The sequence below is a fragment of the Rhododendron vialii genome, chromosome 9a, assembly GCF_030253575.1.
Source record: "Rhododendron vialii isolate Sample 1 chromosome 9a, ASM3025357v1".
NCBI lineage: Eukaryota > Viridiplantae > Streptophyta > Magnoliopsida > Ericales > Ericaceae > Rhododendron > Rhododendron vialii.
In genome coordinates, this window is record NC_080565.1 from 26192581 (window position 1) to 26217255 (window position 24675).

Here is a 24675-nt window from a genome sequence, read left to right on the forward strand (position 1 = left end):
TTTTTCCTGACAAATATTGTATACATACCCATCCATGGGTTGTCAACATGGTAAGGGCGAACCTGCGTTTGCAACATAGCAGGGTTCGATTCCCCCTGGAGACAAACCATGATTTAAGTGAGGGGCCATGGCGGTGGGCTGCTGTGCTAGTCTCCCCCGAGGTTTGGATAGCGCAGTTGGGTCCAATAGCGGCTCGACTGCAGGGTTGTTTCTCAGTTACCAAATATATATATTGTATACATCAGTGGGGTTAACGGAGGAGTTAGTTAGTTAGTCCACCAGGGGTCCAGAAACTGTCTATAGCCACTACAACAAAATTAGGTTCTGCCGATGCAAAAAAGTTGTCGGCAAAGAGTTTCACCAACGTAGGACCTTGCGTCGGCACGTTGTCGGCGTTTCTATGTCAGCAATAGTTTTTGCCGACGCAAACTGCTTGTGTCGACAAAAAGGAATGGATTTGGCAACACAAGTTGGCATCGGCGAAAGTGCATTTAATCTGGGATAATATAGCACCTTTGGCGACAAACTTTGCATCGGCGAAAGTGCATTTAATCTGAGATAATATAGCACCTTTGGCGACAAACTTTGCATCGGCAAAAAAACTTTAAATATAGTGGATATATTTTTTTATTAAATCTATTTTTCCCATAACCTGATGATATCATGCATTTATCCATTCATAATTATCAGTAACTTGTAAATACATTTATCCCATCCAAACTCATTCAAAAGTTCATCAAAATCAATAGATAGGTCATTCTAATACCTTTAAATATATCGCAATCCAAAAACCAACTATCCAAGCATCCAGAATATTACAGCCAAATGATTATCCCAAACTTATATAAACGTCCAAAATACAACCAAAAGATAACTCCACCTGCCATGTATCCAAAAACTAGTACTCCACCTGCCATGTCTCCCCATATTTACTTCACCAGCCATGTCTCCAAAAACTAGTACTCCACCTGCCATGTCTCCACAAATTTACTCCACCCGCCATGTCTCCTAAAACTAATCTAGATGTCTACGCATACAAAAAAATTCAACAGTAATCACCTCCCATAGTTGAATCAAACGTAATATTCAAAAAAAACCCATTCAAAACAACTAAAGTCAACACGTTCGACCTCCATTTAAGTCAAAATTCCATCTTCTTGTCCAATCGAAGTGTCTTCTCCATTTTCATTACTTGAAATCAATCCCGGAATGGTGGCTGGATCAACTCCATTCTTTGTAGCCATGAAGAGCATCATGGTTTCAAATTTTTTAGCATAATCAGCTATGAGTTTTGCTTGATCAGCCACGACTTCTTTAAGAGCAACTACCTCGGAATTTGGGACTGCTTGAGAATGTGTAGCATATGTGCTCTTGCGAATTCCATATCCCTTCAAGTAGCCCGATCTCTTCCCAAGCACATCAATGGAAACTTGTACCTCAGATTGAGGATTTGTGACACCGGGTTGCGACTGCTCAACTAGCTTTTTAGCAATCTTATCCTACATCAATTTGAATTAGTTAGCAAATTACATGTATATGTAGAAATTTACATTCGGCAATCTATTTCTGATCGGTAGTCTACCAACAAAGAAACTATGTTTGAAGCAAAACCAAGACTATCCTATGTTGATCTTCAAAGGTTTGACAGTAAGCATATCAAGAAAGATCGTCTCAAGTGATTTTGTTCATGCAGCAAACAAAGTAGTACAAATTTTTTGGCAGTTCATCAATCATTTGTCAACTACTCCCTAAATATAAACATATACCCACGATCATATAACGTTGCTCTTAGTTTGAAATAATGCAAATTGCCAAGTGAGTTAACAGGAATTAACCCTGTAGTAGCACTGTTAATTTCTAAGAACATGTAAGGTCTTTTGTTAGCAGTTCACTTAGGCCATTATCAGCATATATAAGAACCTGCATTTGCGCAATCAAAGACTATTAAAGGAAAACACGGTGAAGCCTACAACACTGTTTCAGTTTAGTATTTTTTTTTTTTGTAAACATCAAAAAACAACCTTGTCTTAATCTTTGGAATAAATTACAAAGACTATAAAGGGAAACACGGCAAAAGCATCACTGCACCTAACAGCTTTGAAGCATGCAGATCTGGCCTTCATAGAGGGCAACACATGCCACACTAAAGGGAAATCAAGATGAAGCAACAAAAACAGAGCAAATATGGAACACAATAAACTGAGCAGATCGATGTAGTAGAATTTAGTGAAGTTCATACATACATGAACTTCCTTAGCCTTGTCGTTTATCCATACTTCCTCCCCATGTCGATGACGTATGTGTTTGTCCTTGAACCTCTCCAAAAAAGACTGCTCTCTTCTTTCTTTTTTTTACCTATAATTTAATTTGCATTTCTCCTTAAAATTAGAATAAGCAAGTTTATAATTTAATAAAGAAGAAGAAGATAACTACAAAGTCATACTTACAAACTTGGATGCTTGTGCTACAAATGATTGGGAGCCGCTAGTATGGTTATATTTCAACGATTTTCGTGCATTTTTCCCTCTCTTAGACTTCTTCTGCGAAAAATCATAAAACAGACTTGTTAAGAACAAGCCAATGGGATCTTACATGTTCTGTTACTTCCACATCTTTCTACTAATTTATGCATCTATGGTAATGTCTATTATATACTAAAAAAGGACAAAGATTACCTTAAAAGCTTTTTTCCGCCACACTTTCTTAATCATGAATTTCCAGTCCTCTGGATTACAGGGATATAATGGATGGTTTTTGGGGTCAGACACCTCCTTCTTGATCACTTTGTAGTGACTGTGTAGCGTGCACTTCCACTCTCTATACAAAGCTTGGCACTTAACGTCGATGATGCGCCTAAGAACCATATCGTTCTTATAGTCAACAAGTCCAAATGTTTGCTGTAAGGAAACGACCAAGTTTAATATAAGTTGGTAGGTGAGTGAATTAAATGGATAATGCATTAAAAGAGTAACAAAAATGCAAATTACCCCAACACGCAGAATAATAGATTCTTTGATCCCAAAATCAATATCTCTCCACCCAATGTCTCGAACTGGAGCATGAGATCGAATACTCTCCCCAATAGTATAAGCCACAGAAGTTGCATAATCTCCAACTATTGCCATTGCTTCGCGATCTATTTCAACGGGAATGGGATGACCAAGCTTTTTCCTTTCCTTATCCACATTGTGTAGGACCTCGTACACGCTTCCTACTTGGGATTAAGGTGGACCGTATTAATTAGAAAGACCATAATGCAATTTTAACTTAGTTTGAAAAAAAAAGTTCCAGCATACACGGACATAATTACAACTTGTAAATCAAATTTACGGCAAGTCAAGATCATATAGTAGAGTTTCAGCATCTATATGTAAAGTGTCATTGCTAAAATAAACTCCAGCATTTCCAAATTGCATGCATATGAGAGAGGGAATAAAATAGACGGACACAATTTTGGCTTATAACACATATTTCACCTTATAAGTACTCAGTTTCACAAATAAAAATTGACATGATATATAATTTCTCACCCATGCTGCCCCCGACATTAGGCAGGCAAGAATACTGGTTGGTCTCATCGGTAGGTGAGGTGGGGAGCTCAGAAGGTTGGGCAACCATCACAGACATGCCTTCAGCATGATTAGCTGTAGGTTCAATTGGCAGAGATGAGGTTGCTCCAGGAATTTTTTGTGATTTTCTCAAAGCTTGAGTAGCTGAAGTGCTTCTCTTTTCTCTTGGACTCATAACTTTTGCCTAAAATTTAAAAACAAAAGAATTAAAAAGGATTGCAACTATAATACAATATATGAATTCCCAAAAAAAAAAAAAAAAGGATTGCAACTATAAGAGTAATCATGTGCAAATATTACCTTTTTAGCTTGAGACCTAGAAGACTCATCATTGTCACTGCAGGAACTTAGAATTTCTACACCTTCGGGTGGTATATAATTAGGATCAGCGCCATGGCCCACCTTGTTGTTCCCCTCTTTAGTGCTTTTACCACTTGCTTTCGCTTTTGAACCAAACAATGACATTGCCATGCTCTTCAACCTAGGAGGATCTATCCCAACAACCTCTAATTCTTTTAAGTTATGTTTAATAGTTTCTTGCCTTTCCTTTTCAATTTCTGTCAGCATCTAGAAATCCAATAACTATTGTTAGAATCTAGAAATTCATCAACAAGATACCACCACTTCTATTAGAAAAAGGTTAAAATTCAGTAACTACTATTATATCTAGAAATTCATTAACAATATAACACCATCTCTATCAAAAAAAAAATAGATTAAGTAAATGCAAATAATGCATATGGCCACATTCCAGAAAGAGAGAATTCAAAAGCGTATTTTTACATTCTAAAAGGAACTTTTTCCAACACAAAGGTCGCCTCTGCTTCAATAAAAGCTAGAACTCAAAACACGAAAAGGGGAAAATACTCGTCGAGAGCAATCAGCAATAAAATGGTACCTTTTTTGCAAAAGATTGACCAAAGTTGTTTACTAGTTTTCTTCAATTTTAGCCAATCTGCAAGGAAAAATCACTTATAAATACTATGTTGAAGAAAATCTGCCAGGAGTACTTGATTGAGAGTTACATCATTCCAGCTCTTACTAATTGGATTTCACAAGATATAACAAAGGTATGCAAGGAGAGCTATTACTAAAATAGAAGAATGGGTACAAAATTTGTGTGATCTGCATATCTAATTATTCCCAAGCTTAGAGTTAAAAAACCCCCTTTTGAACCATTCATATTTTGGATATCAATACCAATACCACACTACTATACATCTTAACATTAGCATTTCAAAAAACTGCACCAGCCAACTCAACCCACATATGCCACACCATGCCCATCTTTACTTATTCCCTAATAGCAATAAAATGACCAATATGGAACCCCATAAATACGTACAGCACCTGGCCCATACACAAGCAATAACAACATTTCGTCGCATTTATATTGTAAAATAAACACACTACACTACAATGATTCTTAGGAGACTTCCAATACTCATAATCAGAACAATGCAAAGAACACGATCTGTCCAAAAGATTCAATGCATTTAGGACATTTTTTTAAGTGAGCATTTTCCTTCCAAAATAACACACAATCCATTGGGCATGCGTGGATGAACTCATATCCCAAGCCCAAATCACGTAATAGCTTCTTGCACTCGTTAATTGACTTCGGAACTACATGCCTTTCAAGTAAGGACTGGCTTATTTTCTCCAAATTCTCGTTGAAAGATTGATTGCTCCACCCACTTTCTACCTTCACTTGTAACATCTCAATGACTAAGGCTAATAAGGTCTTTGACTTTTTGCAACCTGGATACAAGCTACGTTGGGCGGCCTCTAATAATTTTTCAAAGTCTCTCACATCCTCCCTCTCTATGGTATCACTACCCATGTATGTCCCCTTATAGTGGTCTTCTATCAATTGCTCATATTCATCACCTCTATCCTCATTGTATTCATCCTCGTTATCATCTTGCTCATCGGGTTCAGAAAGTTCACCATGTAATAACTGGGTCGTATAAGACACCATCATCATATCCCCCATATAAGCAAATGAGTTCTCACAGTATCATAATCATTCTTATAATAGTTATGACAATTAGTACATGGGCACTTTATCTCCACCTCCCCACTCAAATGTGCCTTTACAAATTCAATAAACGAGTCCACCCCGTCAACATAGGCTGGACAAAATCTATCAGAAAGAAGCATCCAACTTTTGTCCAATTCTAGTCACATAAAATGTTTAAGGCATGTTATTTGATATCAGTTTAAACTTTAGAAAAACAAAAGAGAACAACTAAGTGGGAGAGTGAAAAGGGGAGGACCAAAATCCAATGTTACTATACACTAAGAATACCGTACCTTCTTCGCAAAAGATTTGGTCGAAGTTGTTTTCTTCGATTTCGGCCAATCTGCAAGGCATTACAGAGGCCAACCAAAAAAAAAAAAAAACAGATTCAGTAACTGCAGATAATGCATGCCACATTCCAAAAAGAGAGAATTCAAAACCTGAAATCAGTCATTCCAATAGCAGATTAATGGGACTACTGCATTACAAATACGAAATCCTAACTGCAGATTCAAAGAACCGACATTTAACAAGGCATTCAACTGCAAATTTCATGATGTGGTTCAAGAGATTATTGTTGCTATTTTTGTAAGCTGTGATTAACGCTTTGTGTCTTTATTGCAACGCTTTATGCTTTTGTTAGTTTTGTAATTGGTTGAAGTGTGGCGTCCATTATGTAAAGGGCTTTGCCCTATTATTTAAGAAAGGAAAAGTGAGAGAGTGGATAGAATGAGCTGCCCCATTTCGTGAGATCAAGACTGAGCAGCCCCCACCTTTCACATTCATTACCCTACTTTCCAAAGAGGACATATACTCCTCTCCTGTTCTTGTTGTTTCTGCCGATTGAATAGGCAGTCCAATTCCTCTCCATTTTCTATTTTTTTCCTTTTCGCTAAAAATCAAAGTTTGACTAGGAAAATGGCAACATGATTCAGTTTCGATATAGTGCAATTCAGAAAATGAAGCTAAGGTCTGATAAGTTCAAAGCCAAGTCACAAACAAAGCTCAAAATGTGGTTCAAAACCAGTCAAAAAACAGGCTATGCTCATCAACATGAATAGCTCATACATGAATAGCAACTATGACTAAAATGCAAAAGCATGAATAGCAATTGAAACTGCAAAAGCACACCAGACAAAAACCAAGTTCATAAAAAACTCAACTCTAAATTAGGTAAAAGCCAAAACTTAAAGAAATAGGTAATGTTAGAATTAGGAAAAAGCCACAAACTGATACGACCCTATTTTTGGGCAAAATATACCAACTTTTTTGGGATTAACCAAAACCCTACCCCTTTCTTCCACCTTTTAGTTAAAATAATATGAAAGCAAAAAAAAAAAACAAAACAAAACCCTACCCCGTTCTTCCACCTTTCAGTAAAAATTAATTCGAAAAAACCAAAAGCCTAGCTACCCCTTCCTTTTGGTAACTGTGAAGATTGATAAAGCTCAAACAAGGATTACGACAGGCCTTTGCCAAAACAAGAAGAAAACACAACCTATCAGCACAAAGTTATACACAAAGGGGTCTTCTTCGCTCAGAGAATCAGGAGAGAGAGTATTGAAATTCCTGTCAAATGTCTGAATCTAAATCAACGCACTAGACCCATGCACGGCGGCGAAAGGTCAAGGAATCCAACCCGTCGTGTCTCCTGGTCAAACGGCGCACCAACGACCACCCACCGCCGTGTAAAGCCCCAAAATTTTGCCCCAATTCTAGGTCCAAAATGTAAACTGAAAATCGATCAATAGATGTTCTTCGAAGAGTGAATCGGAAGGAAGGAAGGAAGGAGAGAGAGAGAGAGAGAGAGAGAGAGAGAGAGAGAGCTAGCTGGTAACGAGATCTAGAGACGGCACTGCATCATCTTAGAGTGAATGGAGAGAGTATAAGAGGCGTCGCCTTCGTATTCTCTCTTTATATCTGAACTCGGAATTTAAAAAAAAAAAAAAACAATTACAGTAGTACTTCAATGATACTACGCCGTTTTTAGATGTATTGCTTAAAAAATGTAGCGCCAAACATGGCGCCAAATAAATTTGGGGGATTTAAATTATTTTGGAGAATCAGCACCAAAATAATTAAACACCCTCGTATCACGCAGTACGGACAAATTCTAAACTTAATTAGTCAATTATATTTTAATAATGGTCAATCTAAACCATTAGAATTTCCCGTCTTACTGATTCCATCATTATCACCAAATCGAGGATCATCAGATATCAGCCACTGCCTGATCGGACAACATTTGGTGCATTCCGAGGCATTAGACAATAAGATTGCAATACTCGACCCCCACATGAGTCTTTTTTTTTCAATCAAACCATCCATCTGTTACATATTATGGAGTATATCATTCGTACCAAGAGCGAAATTAATCAGGTATCGCTACATACTTGATCAGATAGAAAAACCCATTCAGTTAATCAAATTATGTCTCGATAAGAAGCTTTCTAAACCCAATCAAGACAAATTTTTACGAGAATGATAGAAACAACAAGAAAAATAAAATCAACGGTTTGGATCATCCTAATTATGTCACGGTCGAATGACTATCGTACATTTAAGTATAGTACGAGTCTTAGTTTGTTAACAATTACATTGAATATATAGAATTTAAAGGTCACTACCAACTCAATTTTTACAACGGTCGATCTGAACCGTTAGCATTTCACGTGTCACAGATTCCATCATTGTCACCAAAATTGGAAATCATCGAATACCAGCAACCGCTTGATCAGACAATATTTGATGCATCTTGATCATTAAAGTATTAGATTGCAAGACCCGACCCCTACCAGAGACTTTATTTTGCGATCTGAAGTGTCTATGTTTTACATATTATGAAGTTCATCAATCTTACCAAGAATGAAGTTGATCGGGTATCGCTACACATTTGATCAGACGATAACTATCATCCAAAAACCAAATTGCATACCAATGTAAGAAGCTTTCTAAACCTGATCAAGTCAAATTTTTACAATAATTATTTTATCAATAAGCACAATGAAATCAACGGTCTCGATTGTTAAAATGGTTTTGTCTTATTGAGTTCCTCTAAATAATTGTATCAAAGTTTATTAAAATATGAATTACATATAATAAAATTAGACATTGTGAAGGCTTTTGGCGACACAGTAAGGTTGTTGCTGAACATTTTGACTTAGAGCCAAGAGAAAAGTTGAGGGCGGCAAATATTCCCGCCAAAAAATTTGCCTTTCTTGCGTCGCCGAATGTGAAGCCTTTTGCCGACATCAAATGTGTCGCCGAATTTTCCCTTCGCTGATGCGACTTGCGTCTCCGAATGTGAAGACTTTCGCCGACATCAAAGTGTGTAGCCGATACATACCCAACGGCGATTCACTTTTAGTTGTATCGCCAATCCTTGCCGCCAAATGTGAAAACTATTGGCGACATCAAAGTGTGTCGCCAATACATACCCAAGGGCTACGCATTTGTTGTTATGTCGCCAATCCTTGTTGCCAAAAGGCAAATTTGTTGTAGTGAGCCCTGAACCCCAAACGCTCTAAGGAGGCTCAAACCTTGACCTCAATTGTGAGAGAATCAGGAGTTAACCGTTGGGCTACAAGCCCTTTGGTAGTTTGGTTAATCACTAATAAAGTTGAGTCATAGGAACATATTGCATAATTATTATAGTAAAAAAGAAAATTGTACTTATGAGTAGGGCTGCCTAGCAGATGGATCGATCTGCCCAAGTCTACCAAATCGAACTGCCCAAGAACCAAATCGAGGTAGGTTACATATGGATACGAATCGTAATATAACAATTCTGCTGGATCGGATCAGATCGGTTGGCGGTTCAAACTAAACCATCCGCCCAAAAAAATTAAAATTAAAACGCAGTAAAAGGACTAAAAGGCCAAAGCAGATTGAAAATGTTAATAACCTTCTTTATTTATTTTTTTGGTATATTATAATTTGAATCAAGTTCATGTTCTAATCCAACTCCAAGTTTTAAATAATGTTGATGCATTATTTGGTGGATGATGTAATAGTTTATTTTTAGACTTGTTTGGACTTTAGGGTGGATGAATGTTTAGACTTGATTGGACTTGAAATTTTGAGGCCCTATCTTTCAATTTTTTGATGTATATAAAAAATAAATTGCATGCTCAAATTCTCCTAAACCGTCCAAATCGCATCCAAATCGAACCGACCAAACAACACTTACAGACAATTGACAGAATTGAAAACCGAATCCATCTACCCATAATCGATCTGAGGATAGCCCTACGTGCTCTTTTATGTCGCTTTCAATTCAATAGGTAGAAGTCAGAGTGGGCAGCAGCTAGCCCGGCGTACCGTACGAGACAAAAGAAGAAAGTGGTTCGTCTCGTCTAGTCTCGTCTCATCTCATTGGTTGTGGTAGTTGGAAACGAACGTTAGAGTTTGGCAGTTGGCCACTGTGCTTATATGCACCAACCATGCAAACATATCAACCCAAGCCCACCAACCCACCTTATTATTTATCAGATCTTCGTGAATATCTAATCGCGTACGTTCGCGTATAAACAAAGTTTTATTTTTTTGGGTACCTACGTAACTCAAATAAATATGCACATCAACATATTTTTCGGAGAAATATTATTCTCAACATGACATAGTCGACTATGCAAAGGGACCAACATTGCACAGAGAGAGAGGAGGTTCTAAACCGGAGCCGGTGAGAGAGAGAGAAATTAATGCCGTTGGTAGTTTAAAAAAAAAATTAACTAATATTTAACGGTTATCATTTAGAACTCACCGTTAAAGAGGTGGGAGTCCTATTTTAGGACTAACTACTTTGTAACAAATTTTTGGTGCTAAAATGACCAACTGGAGAGGGGAGAATCCTATTTTAATAAAGAAAGTATTTGTATGAGTGTAAATTTTGTCCGTTTTCCGCCACCCCCGGCCCCCTTCGCACATTTTTTTGGGTAATCCAAATCGTTCATCTTGTAAAGTCTATAAAATAATGTATCAACGCAAAAAAATCAACTTGTCTGGATATCGATAGGTATGTCAAAAGTTGAGTTTTTGGACGAAAAATGAACGGCTGTGGACAATTTAACATAAAAAACAGTTCACAGATCTAGACCGTCCATTTTTTCGTTTAGAACTCAACTTTTGACATACCTATCAATGTCTGGACAAGTTGATTTTTTGCATGAATTTATTTTACGGACTATACAAAATGCATGGTTTGAATTACTCAAAAAAATGCACGAAGGAAGCCCACGAAGGTGCTAGCGGAAAACTGCCTCTGTCCGGATTTCGTTTTAGTATCATTTTACTATTTTGGGTGTCTGGATGTCCACCAAGCAAAACATGTGTTCCACCAAAATTCATTTTTTTCATTTTTCGACAATAGATAAGAGAGGCCAGAATGACATATTGATTACAGATTTTCTTGATAACAACATGACATATAGATTCAAAATGATTTTACTTATTACGCTGGTCCATCCCCCCATCCCACCCCACATTAGTTAAGTATCTCCTTACCTAGTTCCTACAACTTTCCTTGCCTTTTTCCCCCCTGAAATTTCATCGATTTACTTACAATTCTGTTGATCGAAGGCCTGAAAGTTGGAATGAGTTATTCATCTAAATTTAACAGTGTATATATAGTTTCTAAGAGAAAATCTTTTTCACGGCTAGCTCCGCCGTGAATAGTATGTTTACGGCACTAATCGCTCCAGACCGTCCAAAACACGTTTGGACGGTGGCGATTGATTGTTGCGGTAAAGAATCTGTGAGTCGTGAATAAGTTTTTCTCATAGTTCTAACTCTCACCAATCCGATGCAAGCGGCGGGATACGTTTGAAAGAGACAGTGTTTGGCATGTGATGCATTGGAAATTAGGCTGTTCATCTACAAAATTACTCGAATCCATTTTATACCTGTTTCTTTCCTTATTTTTGCAATAACTTACGTTAACCTCCCCTAAGGCTATTAAAAATTACTCTTTCCCCCCTTGCTTCCAAAATCTCTTTTATCATGAACCTCCCCGTCCGTTAATTTGGCTTGCGGCGCCTGACTTGGCATTGGTGATATTGTGGCGTGGTGCTAGAGACAGATTCTCGAGAAGCTTGGAGCTAGTCACATGGCGGATTTACGGTCTTGCAAACGTAAACGTTTTTTTTTCTCAGCAAAAAGAAATTTATTAATTTTTATAAAAAATTACAAAAATTAAACGGATCAAGGGCAAATCAGCAAAAAGCCACTTGAGACCAAAGGAAGACAAGACGCCAACCGAAACACCAAAACCAAAAGAGACACCAAAAACAAACACCTAAAGAACCCAAATACCAAACCATCCCAAAGTAACCAAAAAACTAACCCTCAGCAAACATCAACGTTGTCATGCGGATTTGTGAAGGTGTGTGAGGATTGATTCATATAGAATCAAATGGGTGAATTGGCCAAGGGAGGTCGGTTAGGAGCTCAAGAGATTTAAGGTCTTATTCGTTTTGGGTATTGAAGGAGGCTTGAGTAGCGATAGATAGATAGAAAAATATATTGGGGACCATACGCAGGGGTTTTAAAACCCCCAAAACAAACAAGCTCTTAATGTGATAGAGCTATCAACTAGAAGTGGTTGTTTGGATGGGGGCCTATGAAGGGGTATTAGTAATACCCCTCATAGATACCCGGGCCCATCAAAGCCATGGTTTGGGAACCAAAAAATGAGGGGTATAATTAGCTTAAACCCCTCTTCTCTTATACGCCTTAATATCCCTGGCCGGGGGATTATTTATGGGGAGGTTTTGGGGCGGTATTAAATAAGACCCTCGGATAAGACCTTCTCCTCTTCCATTTCAATTACAAAACAACCTTATCCCCTATTTTATCCATCATTCAAACTAATTACTATTTAATCCCCCTTTATCTAATATATCATCCAAACCAACTATTTTTTAAACCTCCATTATATCAATGTGGGCTCACAATTCTTAAATAATACCCCCATACTATCTTATCATTCATTCTTAACTAATACTCCCAATTCTTTTCCCGCATCCAAACGGACCCGAAGAGTTCAGAGGTAGCTAGCAATAGGTTGTTAGGTAGGAATGCCCTTGATAGGGGGGGATTTCTTGAGTTGTTCGGGCTTTAACCCCTGGGCTCGCCCACATACCAACCGAAAGAGTTTATGCATGCAGCATGACCTTAAAAAGTTGGCGGATTGAGCCCCGTTTGATAAGCCTTTTCATGGGTTGGGATTGGATTGCTAAGGTGGGCTATTACCAATACCCCGTTTGGTTTCCAAAACTAGTCCGGATGGGTAGTCCGATCGGCCTAATAAGACCTCAAAACAAAGGTATTAGCAATACCTTTTGAGACTTAGTATTCACAGTCCAATTCCCACCCCAACACTGCAATGACCAAACTACCTGTCCCCTCCTCCATGCTCCTCCTCTCTCCCTCTCCGTCAACCTCTCAACAATAACCTCTGAGTACAATAAAAATACACCTCAAGCATTGCAAAAATTTGGTACAAAAAGAGTCAATAAACGACAAGACCCAGGTGGGTTTTTGAAAATTTGAAAATTAGAAGCAAATATTTGGATAGGGAGAGTTTCGATGTGAAGAGTACAAACCTTCGATGTGAAGAGTACAAACCTTCGATTGTTCGATTACGGTCAAGATTATTTAGGCCTCATCCTGGGTTGGAGAGAGAGAAAGGCACGTACTGACCTATAGGCTGATAAAAAAAGAGAGGTGTGAACAGGGTTTGGGGGGAGGGGTGCGTGAACTGACTGCAAAAGACAAAACCCATCATCTAATCCCGGGTTAGGCGAGGGCAACGTTGGAAAAAAAATGATTCAATCCTATCTCCTTACGAATTTCATCATCTAATTCCATGCGAGAAACAAACATGAAATTACGAATTTCATCTCCTTACGAGTCCCACCCATCTAATACTTTTAACAACGAGGCCTTAAAGCAATATTGTTTCAAGCATGATATATAACACGTTGTTAAAGAAAGGTCTTCACAGTTGGAGCTTCCGTGGCGCTGCAAGAAGCGTCATTAGAAAGTGGTTACGTTTTTATTGTGGTGGGTGATGCTTACCAATGTACTCCTAGTGCTGAAACGGAATGGGAGATGCTACCAAGCACCTCGTGCTTGTCAGCGGTGCCGAGCAGCCTATCTAGCCTCTCATCTCGGTATGGACACCTTGGATTTAATCTGAGTGGATAAAGATCTGAGCCGTCTGTTACTCAGATTAAGATCCTAGCCAATAGCGATGTGGATCAGCCGCTAATCTCAGTATGGACGGCTTGATTCTAATCTGAGTGAATAAAGATCTGAGCCGTCTATTGCTCGAATTAAGATTCGAGCCGTTGATTACTGAGATAAACAGTCGAATTGGCCGCTTGGCACAGCTGCTAAGCGAGGTGCTTGACAGCATCCCCGAGTCCGTGCCAAAACTAGTGGGCATGTTTGTGATTAACTTTTATATAGCTAGCTAGGATTCGATTATGGATGACTTATATTTTTTATCATGATCATGTATGAATCACTGCTCCTAATTATTTTTTGTGTACCAACATGCTATGCTATAAAGGAGTATATTTTGGTACATAGAGAGAAAATCTCTTAGGTCGTCCGATTTTGTTCCCTAGCTAGCTAATTTATCGCCAACTAATTAAGGAATCAGAAATGTTGATAATACAGTACTTTCTAAATTAAGGGGGATTACAATCCAATCGTTTCAAACCCAATGGGAGGTATCTGTCATTGTCAAAAATCTCAGGAGAGGTCAGCGTAATTTGTTCTCTCTTTTTTTCCTTAAGTGGCATGGGTATCGTACATCATCCTTTCTTACTTTGGGAGGGGAATTTGAACTCTCAACGTAGGATAGGAAAGTGAAGTTTAATTGATGCCCACTAGGCCCATCACCCATGGGCCATGCCCCATATCATTGTATTTGGTTCTCAAGCTGTGGGATAGGATTTTCAGTATTTTCAGTGTTTTGCATGTTGACAGGATGGGTTGGGTTTGCATTGAGTTGGGCATTTTTCAGAACCAAAATAAGCTGCTTATTTTTTAAAAAGATAATTTCAAGCTAAAAAATTATGAATTTTTAAAATCTAAAAATATGCAATATGGATCTTGTTTAAAAGATCTCGATGTGATCTTTTTAAAAAAAAATTTAAATTATTTTTCATTTGTATTATTTTTTAGTTTGAAAATGTGAAATAAAGTGGTTATTTTTTAAGAAGGTTTCTGGAACGGAGCAACTCATCCATCAAGGCCAATTCACGTTGTTAGGCCTTAACCAACTTCAGTCCACCCAATTGAATTCTACGCTAGACTATCAGCTAAGCTTGTGGTGGTTGTTATTTGGGCTAGCTACACCAATTATCTTTGACATTTAGCTAACATAACTATTAGGATCAAACGTTTACTATCATACCAAAACTCGCAAGTAGTGGTAAAGGCACAACTTTATTTCCTTATACTAAAGCATAGAATGCCCCAAACGCCACAATTCAACCCGCGTGGGAAGGATGCTGACCCGCGACCAACACTAATCACAATTCATGTTTCTTTACTTTGCTTGGTTTTCTACAAAAGAGGGGATCGTTAGATTGAATGAGCATGTTCTATTATAATTGGAATAACACCTTCCTATATTAGGGAAACAGGTGTTTGTGTTATCGGTGTTTGTTGCAGTTGAACTTGTTGTCAACCGTAAGCAATATATTTAGGAACAACTCTAATAAATCCACCCATATTGGGCATATACAACTTCACTACACCTTTTCTTTTACCTTATGTAATTTCGTCCAATCGTGAAATTAATCACAAACATACATTTCAACGATGATAAAGATTAATAATAAAAAAAAAGGGAAGAAAAAAAAAAAGACAAGGAAAATTCAGAAGAGAGTATTTTTTGCATTTTAAGGATTTTTTTTTTGTTTCTGGAATTGGATCTTCCATACGCAGTAAGAAACAAGAGAGGTTCCTTATTTAAGGCCAGGATTTTCTATTGTCCCTTTGAATTATCTCATGTTTTCAGATCACTTCTGTTGGGCCTGCATGGAGTGTCCCCAAGGATTTAATTACACGCTGTTGCTTCCTGCGACCGCTCTAAAAACAGATTTGCGGATGCGATGTCTAATACCATAAAAGACTTAATTAAAGCCCTCCATAACACTAATTGGTTTTAGGAGAGATGATAGAAAAGCGGTCCGACAAGTGGTATCAGAGCCAGAAAGTCATGAGTTCGAGTCGCAGGAGTGTCATCGTAAGGGAGTGATTGTTGGGCCCGGAGTGCCCCATGAATTTGATTACATAATGCCACTTTCAACAATTGCTCTAATTAAAAACAGACTTGCGGGTGCAGTGTCAAATGACATAAAAGACTTAATTAAAGTCTTCCATAACACCAATTGATTTTTAGTAGAAACGGAGGAAAAGCGGACTGACAACTTCCTTGGAGTAATAGTCACAACTTTATCCAATCTCCCAGGAAACTATAACAAATAACTGGAACGACATACACGTATATACGTATGATGGTGATGAAAAGCAAAACGTGTAGATATACCAAATTGGAAACAAGAAACCGAAACCAAAAATTTTGGGTTGTTAATATTTAACAAAGGGTTTATGGACAGAGTACGAAATCAGAAGTGTAAGAGAGCTGGCTCTGCTGATAAGGGCCGAGCTTGTTATGGCACGGTGAAGGATCAGAAGGCGGGACCGGACCTCTCGGAAGCCGGTTTTCGAACATTGCCTTGAAATAATGTTCGCGGACGTTTCTTTCCCCCATAGCCCTAGCGCACCATCCTCTTGGAGCCGATGATGCTGCAACAGCTATAATGAAGAAAACAAAAACAAGAGATTGCTTGGAACAGGACATAGTTCTCACTTTGTTGTTCTTCTTCCCACAAATAGTTGTGTTATCGCATACATATAAATATTGGGGGGGAGATCTCAGGGATGGGGAAAGAGTTGAATTTAAATGCCGTTTGTATTGGACTGGACTGGAGGAGTATTTTTGAATGTTGTTTTTGGGACTTTCAACGCAAGGAAACTAACGAGTAATTATTTAGTAGTTCAAGAGCACCGTCACGTTGTGCTTTTCGGACTATTTAAGGACCATTTATTTATGCACGGTTCAGACAATTGGTCGTGGACCTTGCTCCAATGTTTCGTTGTGAAGTAGTCCGGAGCATTACATGACAGTGCTCCCCAACTACTGAATAATTTCACGAAACTATAAATAGGAATATGAGTATTTTGTCGAGAGTAAAAGTTTGTGTTGTTTTCTTGTTTTGCCTTTTTAGGACTTTGAAGTGAAGTTAAAAGTCGTAAGTTGAACGATGCATTAGCAGCCAAATTAGAAATGTAAAACTTTGCGTTTTGACTGATCGATCGATCATATTCTATTCTTTACACACTACCAACTTAATTAATGCATCTTTCTCTAGGCTCGCTTAGTTTAGAGCTAACAAACGATCCAAGCTACTAGCGTTCACTCGCTTAGTATTCACATTATGTTCGAACATGTTTATGACGTTTGGAAAATATGAGCTACTCGAAATTGGCTTGATTTAAGTTTGTTTGAGATCGAGTTACCTGGTAAAAAAGCAAATTACCGTACGTATCAGCATATTCTCAAGGTTCGTTAAGTTTTCAGCTTCAATTTTAAATATTTTATTGTTCAGCTTGTTTATTGGCCGTACGTTTAGTTGTTCCATGCTTAAATTCTTAGTAGTATTTATGAGGAAAAAAATAGACTCCTTCAAAGTTCAAAAAGGCCGAAAAACGTGACAATTGTAACACTTCAAAACAGAGAACGGCATGGCTGACTCCACGATCAGCATACCATGTGTACAATTCAACAAATCTAGCATTACAAACAAAATACACAAACACGCACATAAATTTTTGTATTTTTGTTTGCGGTTCTAGACTTTTTGGTGTTCAATTTCTCCTCTCTCTCTCTCTCTCTCTCTCTCTCTCTCGTCCAAATACCGTTTAGTTGCACGAAAAAGATGGGAAATGATGTAACTCTCTCTCTCTCTCTCTCTCTCTCTCTCTCTCTCGCGTCCAAATACCGTTTAGTTGCACGAAAAGATGGGAAATGATGTAAAAAATCAACTTTTATGTTACTTTTTGTATCTTCACTTACCAAGAAAGTTGTAGAACTCATAATTTTAACTTTTTCATTAGAAAAAACTTTTCTGCAAAATAGAGGAATTTCAATTTTCTGCAAGATTTTTTGTCAATAGAACACACACAGGATAATAAATTTTATTTTTCTTTACTTCACATTACTTCACTTTTCCTGGGATTTATTTTCCAAACAACAATTTCGACAACTGAACAAAGCCCAAGGGAGGGTGACGGGAAAATTCCGGCGCTTAATTCACGAGGTGGTTTTTGTTGACGCTGTGATAAGTTCATGCAACGTGATCTTTATTAGTATCCATGCATTCAAATGTGGCAGATATTTCAACGATTTGATGCTTGGTGAGTTGGTGGTTTGAATTCTTGCTGTAATATAATTGGTGTTACTGCTTTGCTTTGATTTGATATCCCAGTAATTAAATCAGCTTTTGAATTAGAGAGAAACTTTTTATGTATCCCCGGTATACAAGGGGTTGGTATTTCTTCCGTGGAGTTTCTAATTTTTCGGTCATTTTTCGATCACATTTGGATGATCGGCTCGGTTCATTATATAGAGTTCGGCGAAAACTTTAATTATGTCTTGAATTGTATTCATCCGATTTTAATAGATACATGATCAACATACGTGAAAATTGCAACAACGAAAAAAAAAAATCAAAATTGGGTTTCGATTCAGTGTGTTTTTGGACCCAATTTTGGTTTTCTTTAATTTTCATGTGTACCGATCATGTATCAACAACCCTAGTACTACTTGAGGTCGATCCTTGAGACCAGATATTTGGTAGAGGGAGCTCCAATTTAATTTGTACTTTGTTTGGGGGTCTTGTGAAGCTTGCTGATGGATCATTATTAATTTCTGGTCAGGTTAGCAATGACTTAAGTCTGAATATTCCAACTCCAGTGAGCTCTCCAGTTCATCGGGAGTCGCTACTTATTACATCCAATTGTGAGTGTGTCCATTGTCCTAACCTCTCTGAGAGTAATCTCCATGCTATTCGTGATTGTCTACGAGCTAAGGATTTATGGATTAACCTTGCTATCCTTGAAAATTTCTTTGACTCCATCTCATTCGAATCCTGGATTCTCTCAATAAATGTTTTTCTAAAATGATTCATGGGTCTGTGATTAGCACTTTTTCACGTGAGCGAAGATCCTCGAGGCTTGAGGACTGAATGCAGGTGTGCCAAGATTTGTCGTGCCTAACGTAAAGAACTGAGCGTCTTTAATCCGACTTCTGAACTTAAAGCGAGAGTGTTGTGATCTTGAGGGCGAGTCACAAGATGTTCGTGATTTGCCACAACGGAGTGGACTGAAGAATTTTCTGACCGTGTAGGAAAGAAAGAACGTATGCGAAGAGAAAAAGCTAATTAATCAAACTCCATTAAATTGATTAAAAGAGTCTATACAAGGATAATTGGTGTGACCGTGTGAGGACCAAAGATAAACAAGTACAAGGTATTTGGGAACAAGTTGAATGTAAAATGATAGACAAACTTTGCTGGAAAACTTATGCATGTGTTTGATTAGTCTCCCCCACTTTCCCTTTTTCGTGTAACCACTTTTTAGTAAAATAAGTGAAATAAGTTGACGTATTTTGTTAAAAAATGGTTATTTTTCAAAATACTTGGGTAAAAATAAAAAAAAATTACTTTTTCGATTTTTCTCATCGAGACGAATCAATAATCCACAAAAGATTGGCGCAAAACTAACAAATGCGAAAAAAATCAAATAAGGACAAAACCAACTTAATTTCTTATAAGTTTAGGATAGGAGAACCCATCCTAAGTCAAATGGCCTTAGCAAGTAATACAGTAACTACCAACCTACTTTTTCTTTTCGTGGAGAAATCCAGATTCACTTACCAGAACACCATAGGTTGTGGGCTTTTCAGGCTCTATTAAATTAGTTAAGCCCAAAAAGGCTTAAACCCATTTAACCGAATTGAATTAACATTAACCAGGCCTAATTTATATTTGCTGGGCCCTGTAATTTTAACCGAATAAACCTTCACTTAATGGCCCAATTTAATTAAAAGATAATTAAATGGCTTTGTAGCGCTGGGCCAGAGCTTGGTGCAAAAAAGGGAAAATAAAGGCCCATGACGTGTTTTGATAATTAATACCTATCAAGGACAAGCTAAAAACATTTGTTAATGTTAAAAATGTCGTTGATGGGTATTAATTATCAAAACACGTCCTTAGCCGTCATTTTCCCTGCAAAAAATGGGTGTAAATAGTCTGGTTACCCCTTGGAGATTAATTTTTCCATTGGGATGTTGGTGTCTTTGGAACAATAGAAACCGGAGGCACTTCAACTCTATCAATACTAGCAGCACTCCACTATTTACAGTTCAGGATTGTTTGGCCCGTGCTTTGGAATAGCATTTTTTTGGGCATAAGATGGAGTGCCACGGTTGGTGGTCTTTTTCAGGGATTCAAGTGGAAACTGGGTAATTTGTAGGTTTCCAAAGAAGGATTGGGATGGAAACGTACGTATGTTTGGGAGCAGAGTTATTATGGGCATTACTAGTTGGTCTCCAATTAGCTTTACGGCACAATATTCATACATTCCAAATTAATTGATATGCATGGATGCCTCTCGCGCAATGGAACTTGTTAAGAAAAAATGGTGATCTTGCTCATCCCTTGAGTGTTCTTATTTGTGATTGCAGGACCCTCGTGATCCAATACAATGTGTGTTGGAGATTTCTCAAGTGCATCAGGAAGCAAATAGAAGTGCGGACATGTTGACAAAGAATGCTTTTAATTTTACTTTTCAGTTCTAGTTATTGTAATATTTTATTTGGATCTCCTTCTTTTATATTGGATCAATTTTATGATGATGTTGTAGGTGTTAAATATCCCGAATTAACCTTGTTATGGTTAGTTTTCTATGAAATCTTCCTTGTACCAAAAAAAAGAAGAAGTGATAAGCTCCCGTAGGATAATGTCATAATTAGACAGGACCACCCCTCTCCCTCCGGCGGGAACAAAAAAAAAAAGCCTTAATCTTCAAAGCTCAGCAGTGTTGGAAAAATGGAAGAAATGTTCAAATATACTTTGGTGAGCCTAAATATGAACAAAATTTATTTTAAAGATGAATTATAAACTTAGAATTGTCTCATTATGTAAATTATGGAAATTACAAAATCAAGTTTATCTTAGGGAGGACACGCGCGTGCTTGCTGTCACCAAACATCTGGACGAGGCTGGAACCGGAGTGAGACTCAGGATTCGTGGACCAGTGACAGTTAGCACCTGACAACTCCCTTTGCCAATCTCTCACACAAGTTGATATTGAAATGGAACAAGAGGAACCTTTGCGATTTGGGCTTTGGACCCAATTAAAAATCCCTAAATAACAACTTGGGTTTTGGTTGGGCTTAGGCTAGCTTGTTGGGCCTAAAACTTATTATTGAAATTTAATTTTATTATTAGGACTGGCCCAAAATTATCTCATTTAATTTCTCCTTATCGCAAAGCCCGAACAAGTTTTCTGAAAGATAAAGATGCATTCATAGCATCAGATGGGGATGTCTCCTAACTTCCAAGGTTGAATTGGATTTCCAATTTTTTCCCACATAAATTCATGCTGGAAGCACATGGATTGGTTTTTGAAATTTTTTTTTTTAAGGAGGGCTAGAGGGTAATTTCACCTATCAAACTTGTTTAGGTAATTGCTGACTAGGGAGAGATAGAGTGAACCCTATCTCAAAAAAAACTAAGTCGTTCCCACCCGTTGTGGAGGGATCCGACCTCTGGTGTAGGTCTCTTGGGCCCGCTGTCGTTGTACTGCGTTTCGCGGCAAGGCTCTTGGGCCTGCGTTAGTTGGGCTGGCTCCCACATCGGGAGTTTGAGTTTGTGTGTTTTTGAAAAATTTAGGTGTGAGAAAGACCACAAAAACCTACTCCTTAAATTCAAGGTTTCTCGTTTTTTATGTTTGACCAATCAAAGAGTGTTTCCAGTTGACAAATACAACTATTGAAAGATTCTTTAAAAAAAAAAAAAAAGAATTATCAACCGCTGAGAAATAGTGGCTATTGACCAGTTTCATAGCTGACAATACAAATATTTCTTGACCAGACAGAAAGAATAAAAATAAGAACAAAAATGGTTAAATGACTACCCAAAACAAGAAGTTTAACAAAAATCATTGTTGGGAAGGCATATATATATATATATATATATATATATAAGAAGAAATGAATAGGTAGTGTTTAAATGACCGACCTAAAACAAAAAGTTTAACAAAAATCATTCTTTTTGGTTGGTTGCCAAGTAAAATAGGTAGGTATGTTTATTAATCTCAGGTCACTTTTCTCTCTCTGGTCAAATGTATTGGTCTAGGGAAGAATATGGAGAAGAATACGAGAAAGCTATTCTAGGCTTCTAGTAGCTAGTAAATTAGGGAAATGAAGTTACCCGATGTATTGGTCTAGTGGTCAAGACCTGAGATTTAAGAGTTTGTTCATTCTTAATGTTTAAGGTTGGAAACCTCTCATATGCTTATTAACTCCTTTGAGGCCCAATTTTAATTGGACTCTTCGTACGTGGACAGTGAAATTGAATTTTCGAGATTTGTCGAAACACGCGTAAGCTGGTCTGAACACAAGCATGATATAACCAAACCTAGCCTTATGTCCCAATCATTTGGGGTCGGCTACATAAATCATTTTCCTTCATTGAGCTCTATTAAGGGTCATTTGTTCACATAAACCCGTTATACTTATATCTTTGCGTATTACAGAACCTAATGTCAATTTAGATCTACTCCTCTCCATAGCATTGCCACCCCAAAACTATCATATCCGCTCTCTTAGAGCCCGTTCCAGAACACCTTCTTAAAAAATAAGTACTTATTTCACATTTTCAAATTAAAAAATAATGTAAATGAAAAATAATTTTTTGATTTTTTTTACACCGTATTATAGATCTCATTGAGATCTTTCAAACAAGATCCATATTGCATATTTTTAAATTTCAATGAGCCCATCATTTTTTAGCTTGAAATTGTCTTCTTAAAAAATAAGTACTTATTTCACGTTCCGGAACGGAGCCTTAACTATTTCATCTCCTGGTCAACGGTAGACGTGCTCAAACCATCTTAGCCTATTTTCCCTCAACTTCTCCTCTATAGGTGTTACACCTACCATCTCACAAACCGTTTCATTTCTAATCCTGTCTCGTCTAGTCTTACCACACATCCACCTCAACATTCTCATTTCCGCTACACTCATCTTGCTCACATTTTATTTTTTAATAAGCCAATATTTTGTCCCGTAAAATATTGCTGATCTGATAACAGTTCCATAGAACACATGCGTGATATACAAAAAATTTGGGAAAATGAAGTTTCCTGTTTCCACATGTTTTTTCAAGTACAATGAATCCTGATAACATCAGCTTCAGCCTTCATGCCCACCATCGGAGACTACACAACCAATTGGGTAACTTGCGTAAACAAGCAAAGCATTAGGTTTTCTTCTTTGTCCAACCCACCCATTTCAGAAAAAAGTGAAAAGACTACTCTCCTGCTTTCAACCTTTTTGATCCGTTCTTGCCTAATTGAATTCCCCAACGAAAGCAATCGAAAATAGTGTAGCTTTCCATCACCGACCCTTTAATTCTCATTTGTTCCTCTGTAGAAATTTGTGGTCGTAAATAGTGGCGTTTGAAGACTAAAGTGAAAGAGCAAAACCATAATCCATTGCGTATAAGAAGCCGGATAATTTTGTTTATTCAGGGTGTTTACATTAGTAATTAACTTATGCAGAATAATTTTTTGGTTTTGTCTTTATTTAATTTTTTTTTTTGTATTTGTTAGTTTTATGCCAAATTTGTATATGATATGGGTGGTAAGGACGAGAGGAATTGAAAAACTAAAAAAATTTAACTTTTACAAAAGTATTTGGGAAAATATCTAAAGAAAATCTCAAAAAATCAGTTTTGAAATTTTTTCTTGAATATTTCCCTAAATACTTGTTTAAAAGTAAAAAAAATTTACTTTTCTGATTTCTCTCGTCCTTACTCACCCATATCACATAAAAATTTGGCGTAAAACTAAAAAATGCAAAAAAAAAGATTGAATAAGGATAAAGCCAAAAAATTGTGGTGCATAAGTTATTCACTAGCGTGAACGGAGTTAGTTTGAAGATTGAACAGACTAACCCCGTTTACGCTAGTGATTAACTTATGCATCACAATTTTTTGGTTTTGTCCTTATTCAAATTTTTTGATTTTGGACCCTCCCTACTTGAAGAAATTACAATAGCGGTCCTGTGGTCTATAAATAAGACCCCTCAAGTTGTGATTTAAAATGGAATCGATCACATGTCTATTTGACGATTTGAACAATTCATTTCGTAAATGTCAACGTGTTTTAACGTCATTGTAGAAAATCAATTTCATTAGACATGGTATCCAGTTGAATGAATCATATTTGTCACAAGTGAAATAAACGGTCAAAGTCTGATTGTGTATTTCACTTGACAAAAATCATTCAACCAAACAGTAATTTTACCGATCTCCAATCGACTTAATCTCTCTTGCATAGACATTAAATGCAACGAGTCCTACTAAATGAGCGTTCAAATCATGCATTAGGGCTGTGAAAAGTCTTGTTTTGCATCACATGAGAGACCATCACATGAGGGGATCTGATTGCAAAAATCTATTTTTCTTGTATTTGAGGCAGTAATTACTAAATATATAGAAATCATTTCTGTAAAAAAAAAATAAAAATACAGTAGTATTTAACAAATGCTGATTGAATCACATCCATCTTCAGACAAAATCGTCAGCTGTGGCCTGTGATATACATATACACCGGGTATAAGTAAGATCAGATAATTTTTTTCCCCATGCAGTTTTTAGAGTGCATGATATACATATACTCCGTCACATTTTCATTATTAATTATTCTGTTTGTCTC

The 24675-nt window shown here is 37.3% G+C and overlaps 1 protein-coding gene across 1 annotated transcript; it reads right to left on the reverse strand.

Annotated features, from left to right (window-relative positions):
* Window positions 1-732: 732 nt before the first annotated feature.
* Window positions 733-4151, reverse strand: LOC131301896 (uncharacterized). Its single transcript, XM_058328407.1, has 4 exons — window positions 3870-4151; window positions 2676-2897; window positions 2448-2540; window positions 733-1499 (listed from the first exon to the last, which is right to left on the reverse strand). Exons 1-4 carry the CDS (start codon window positions 4134-4136, stop codon window positions 1137-1139), a joined length of 945 nt encoding a protein of 314 aa, XP_058184390.1. The 5' UTR covers window positions 4137-4151; the 3' UTR covers window positions 733-1136.
* Window positions 4152-24675: the final 20524 nt, after the last annotated feature.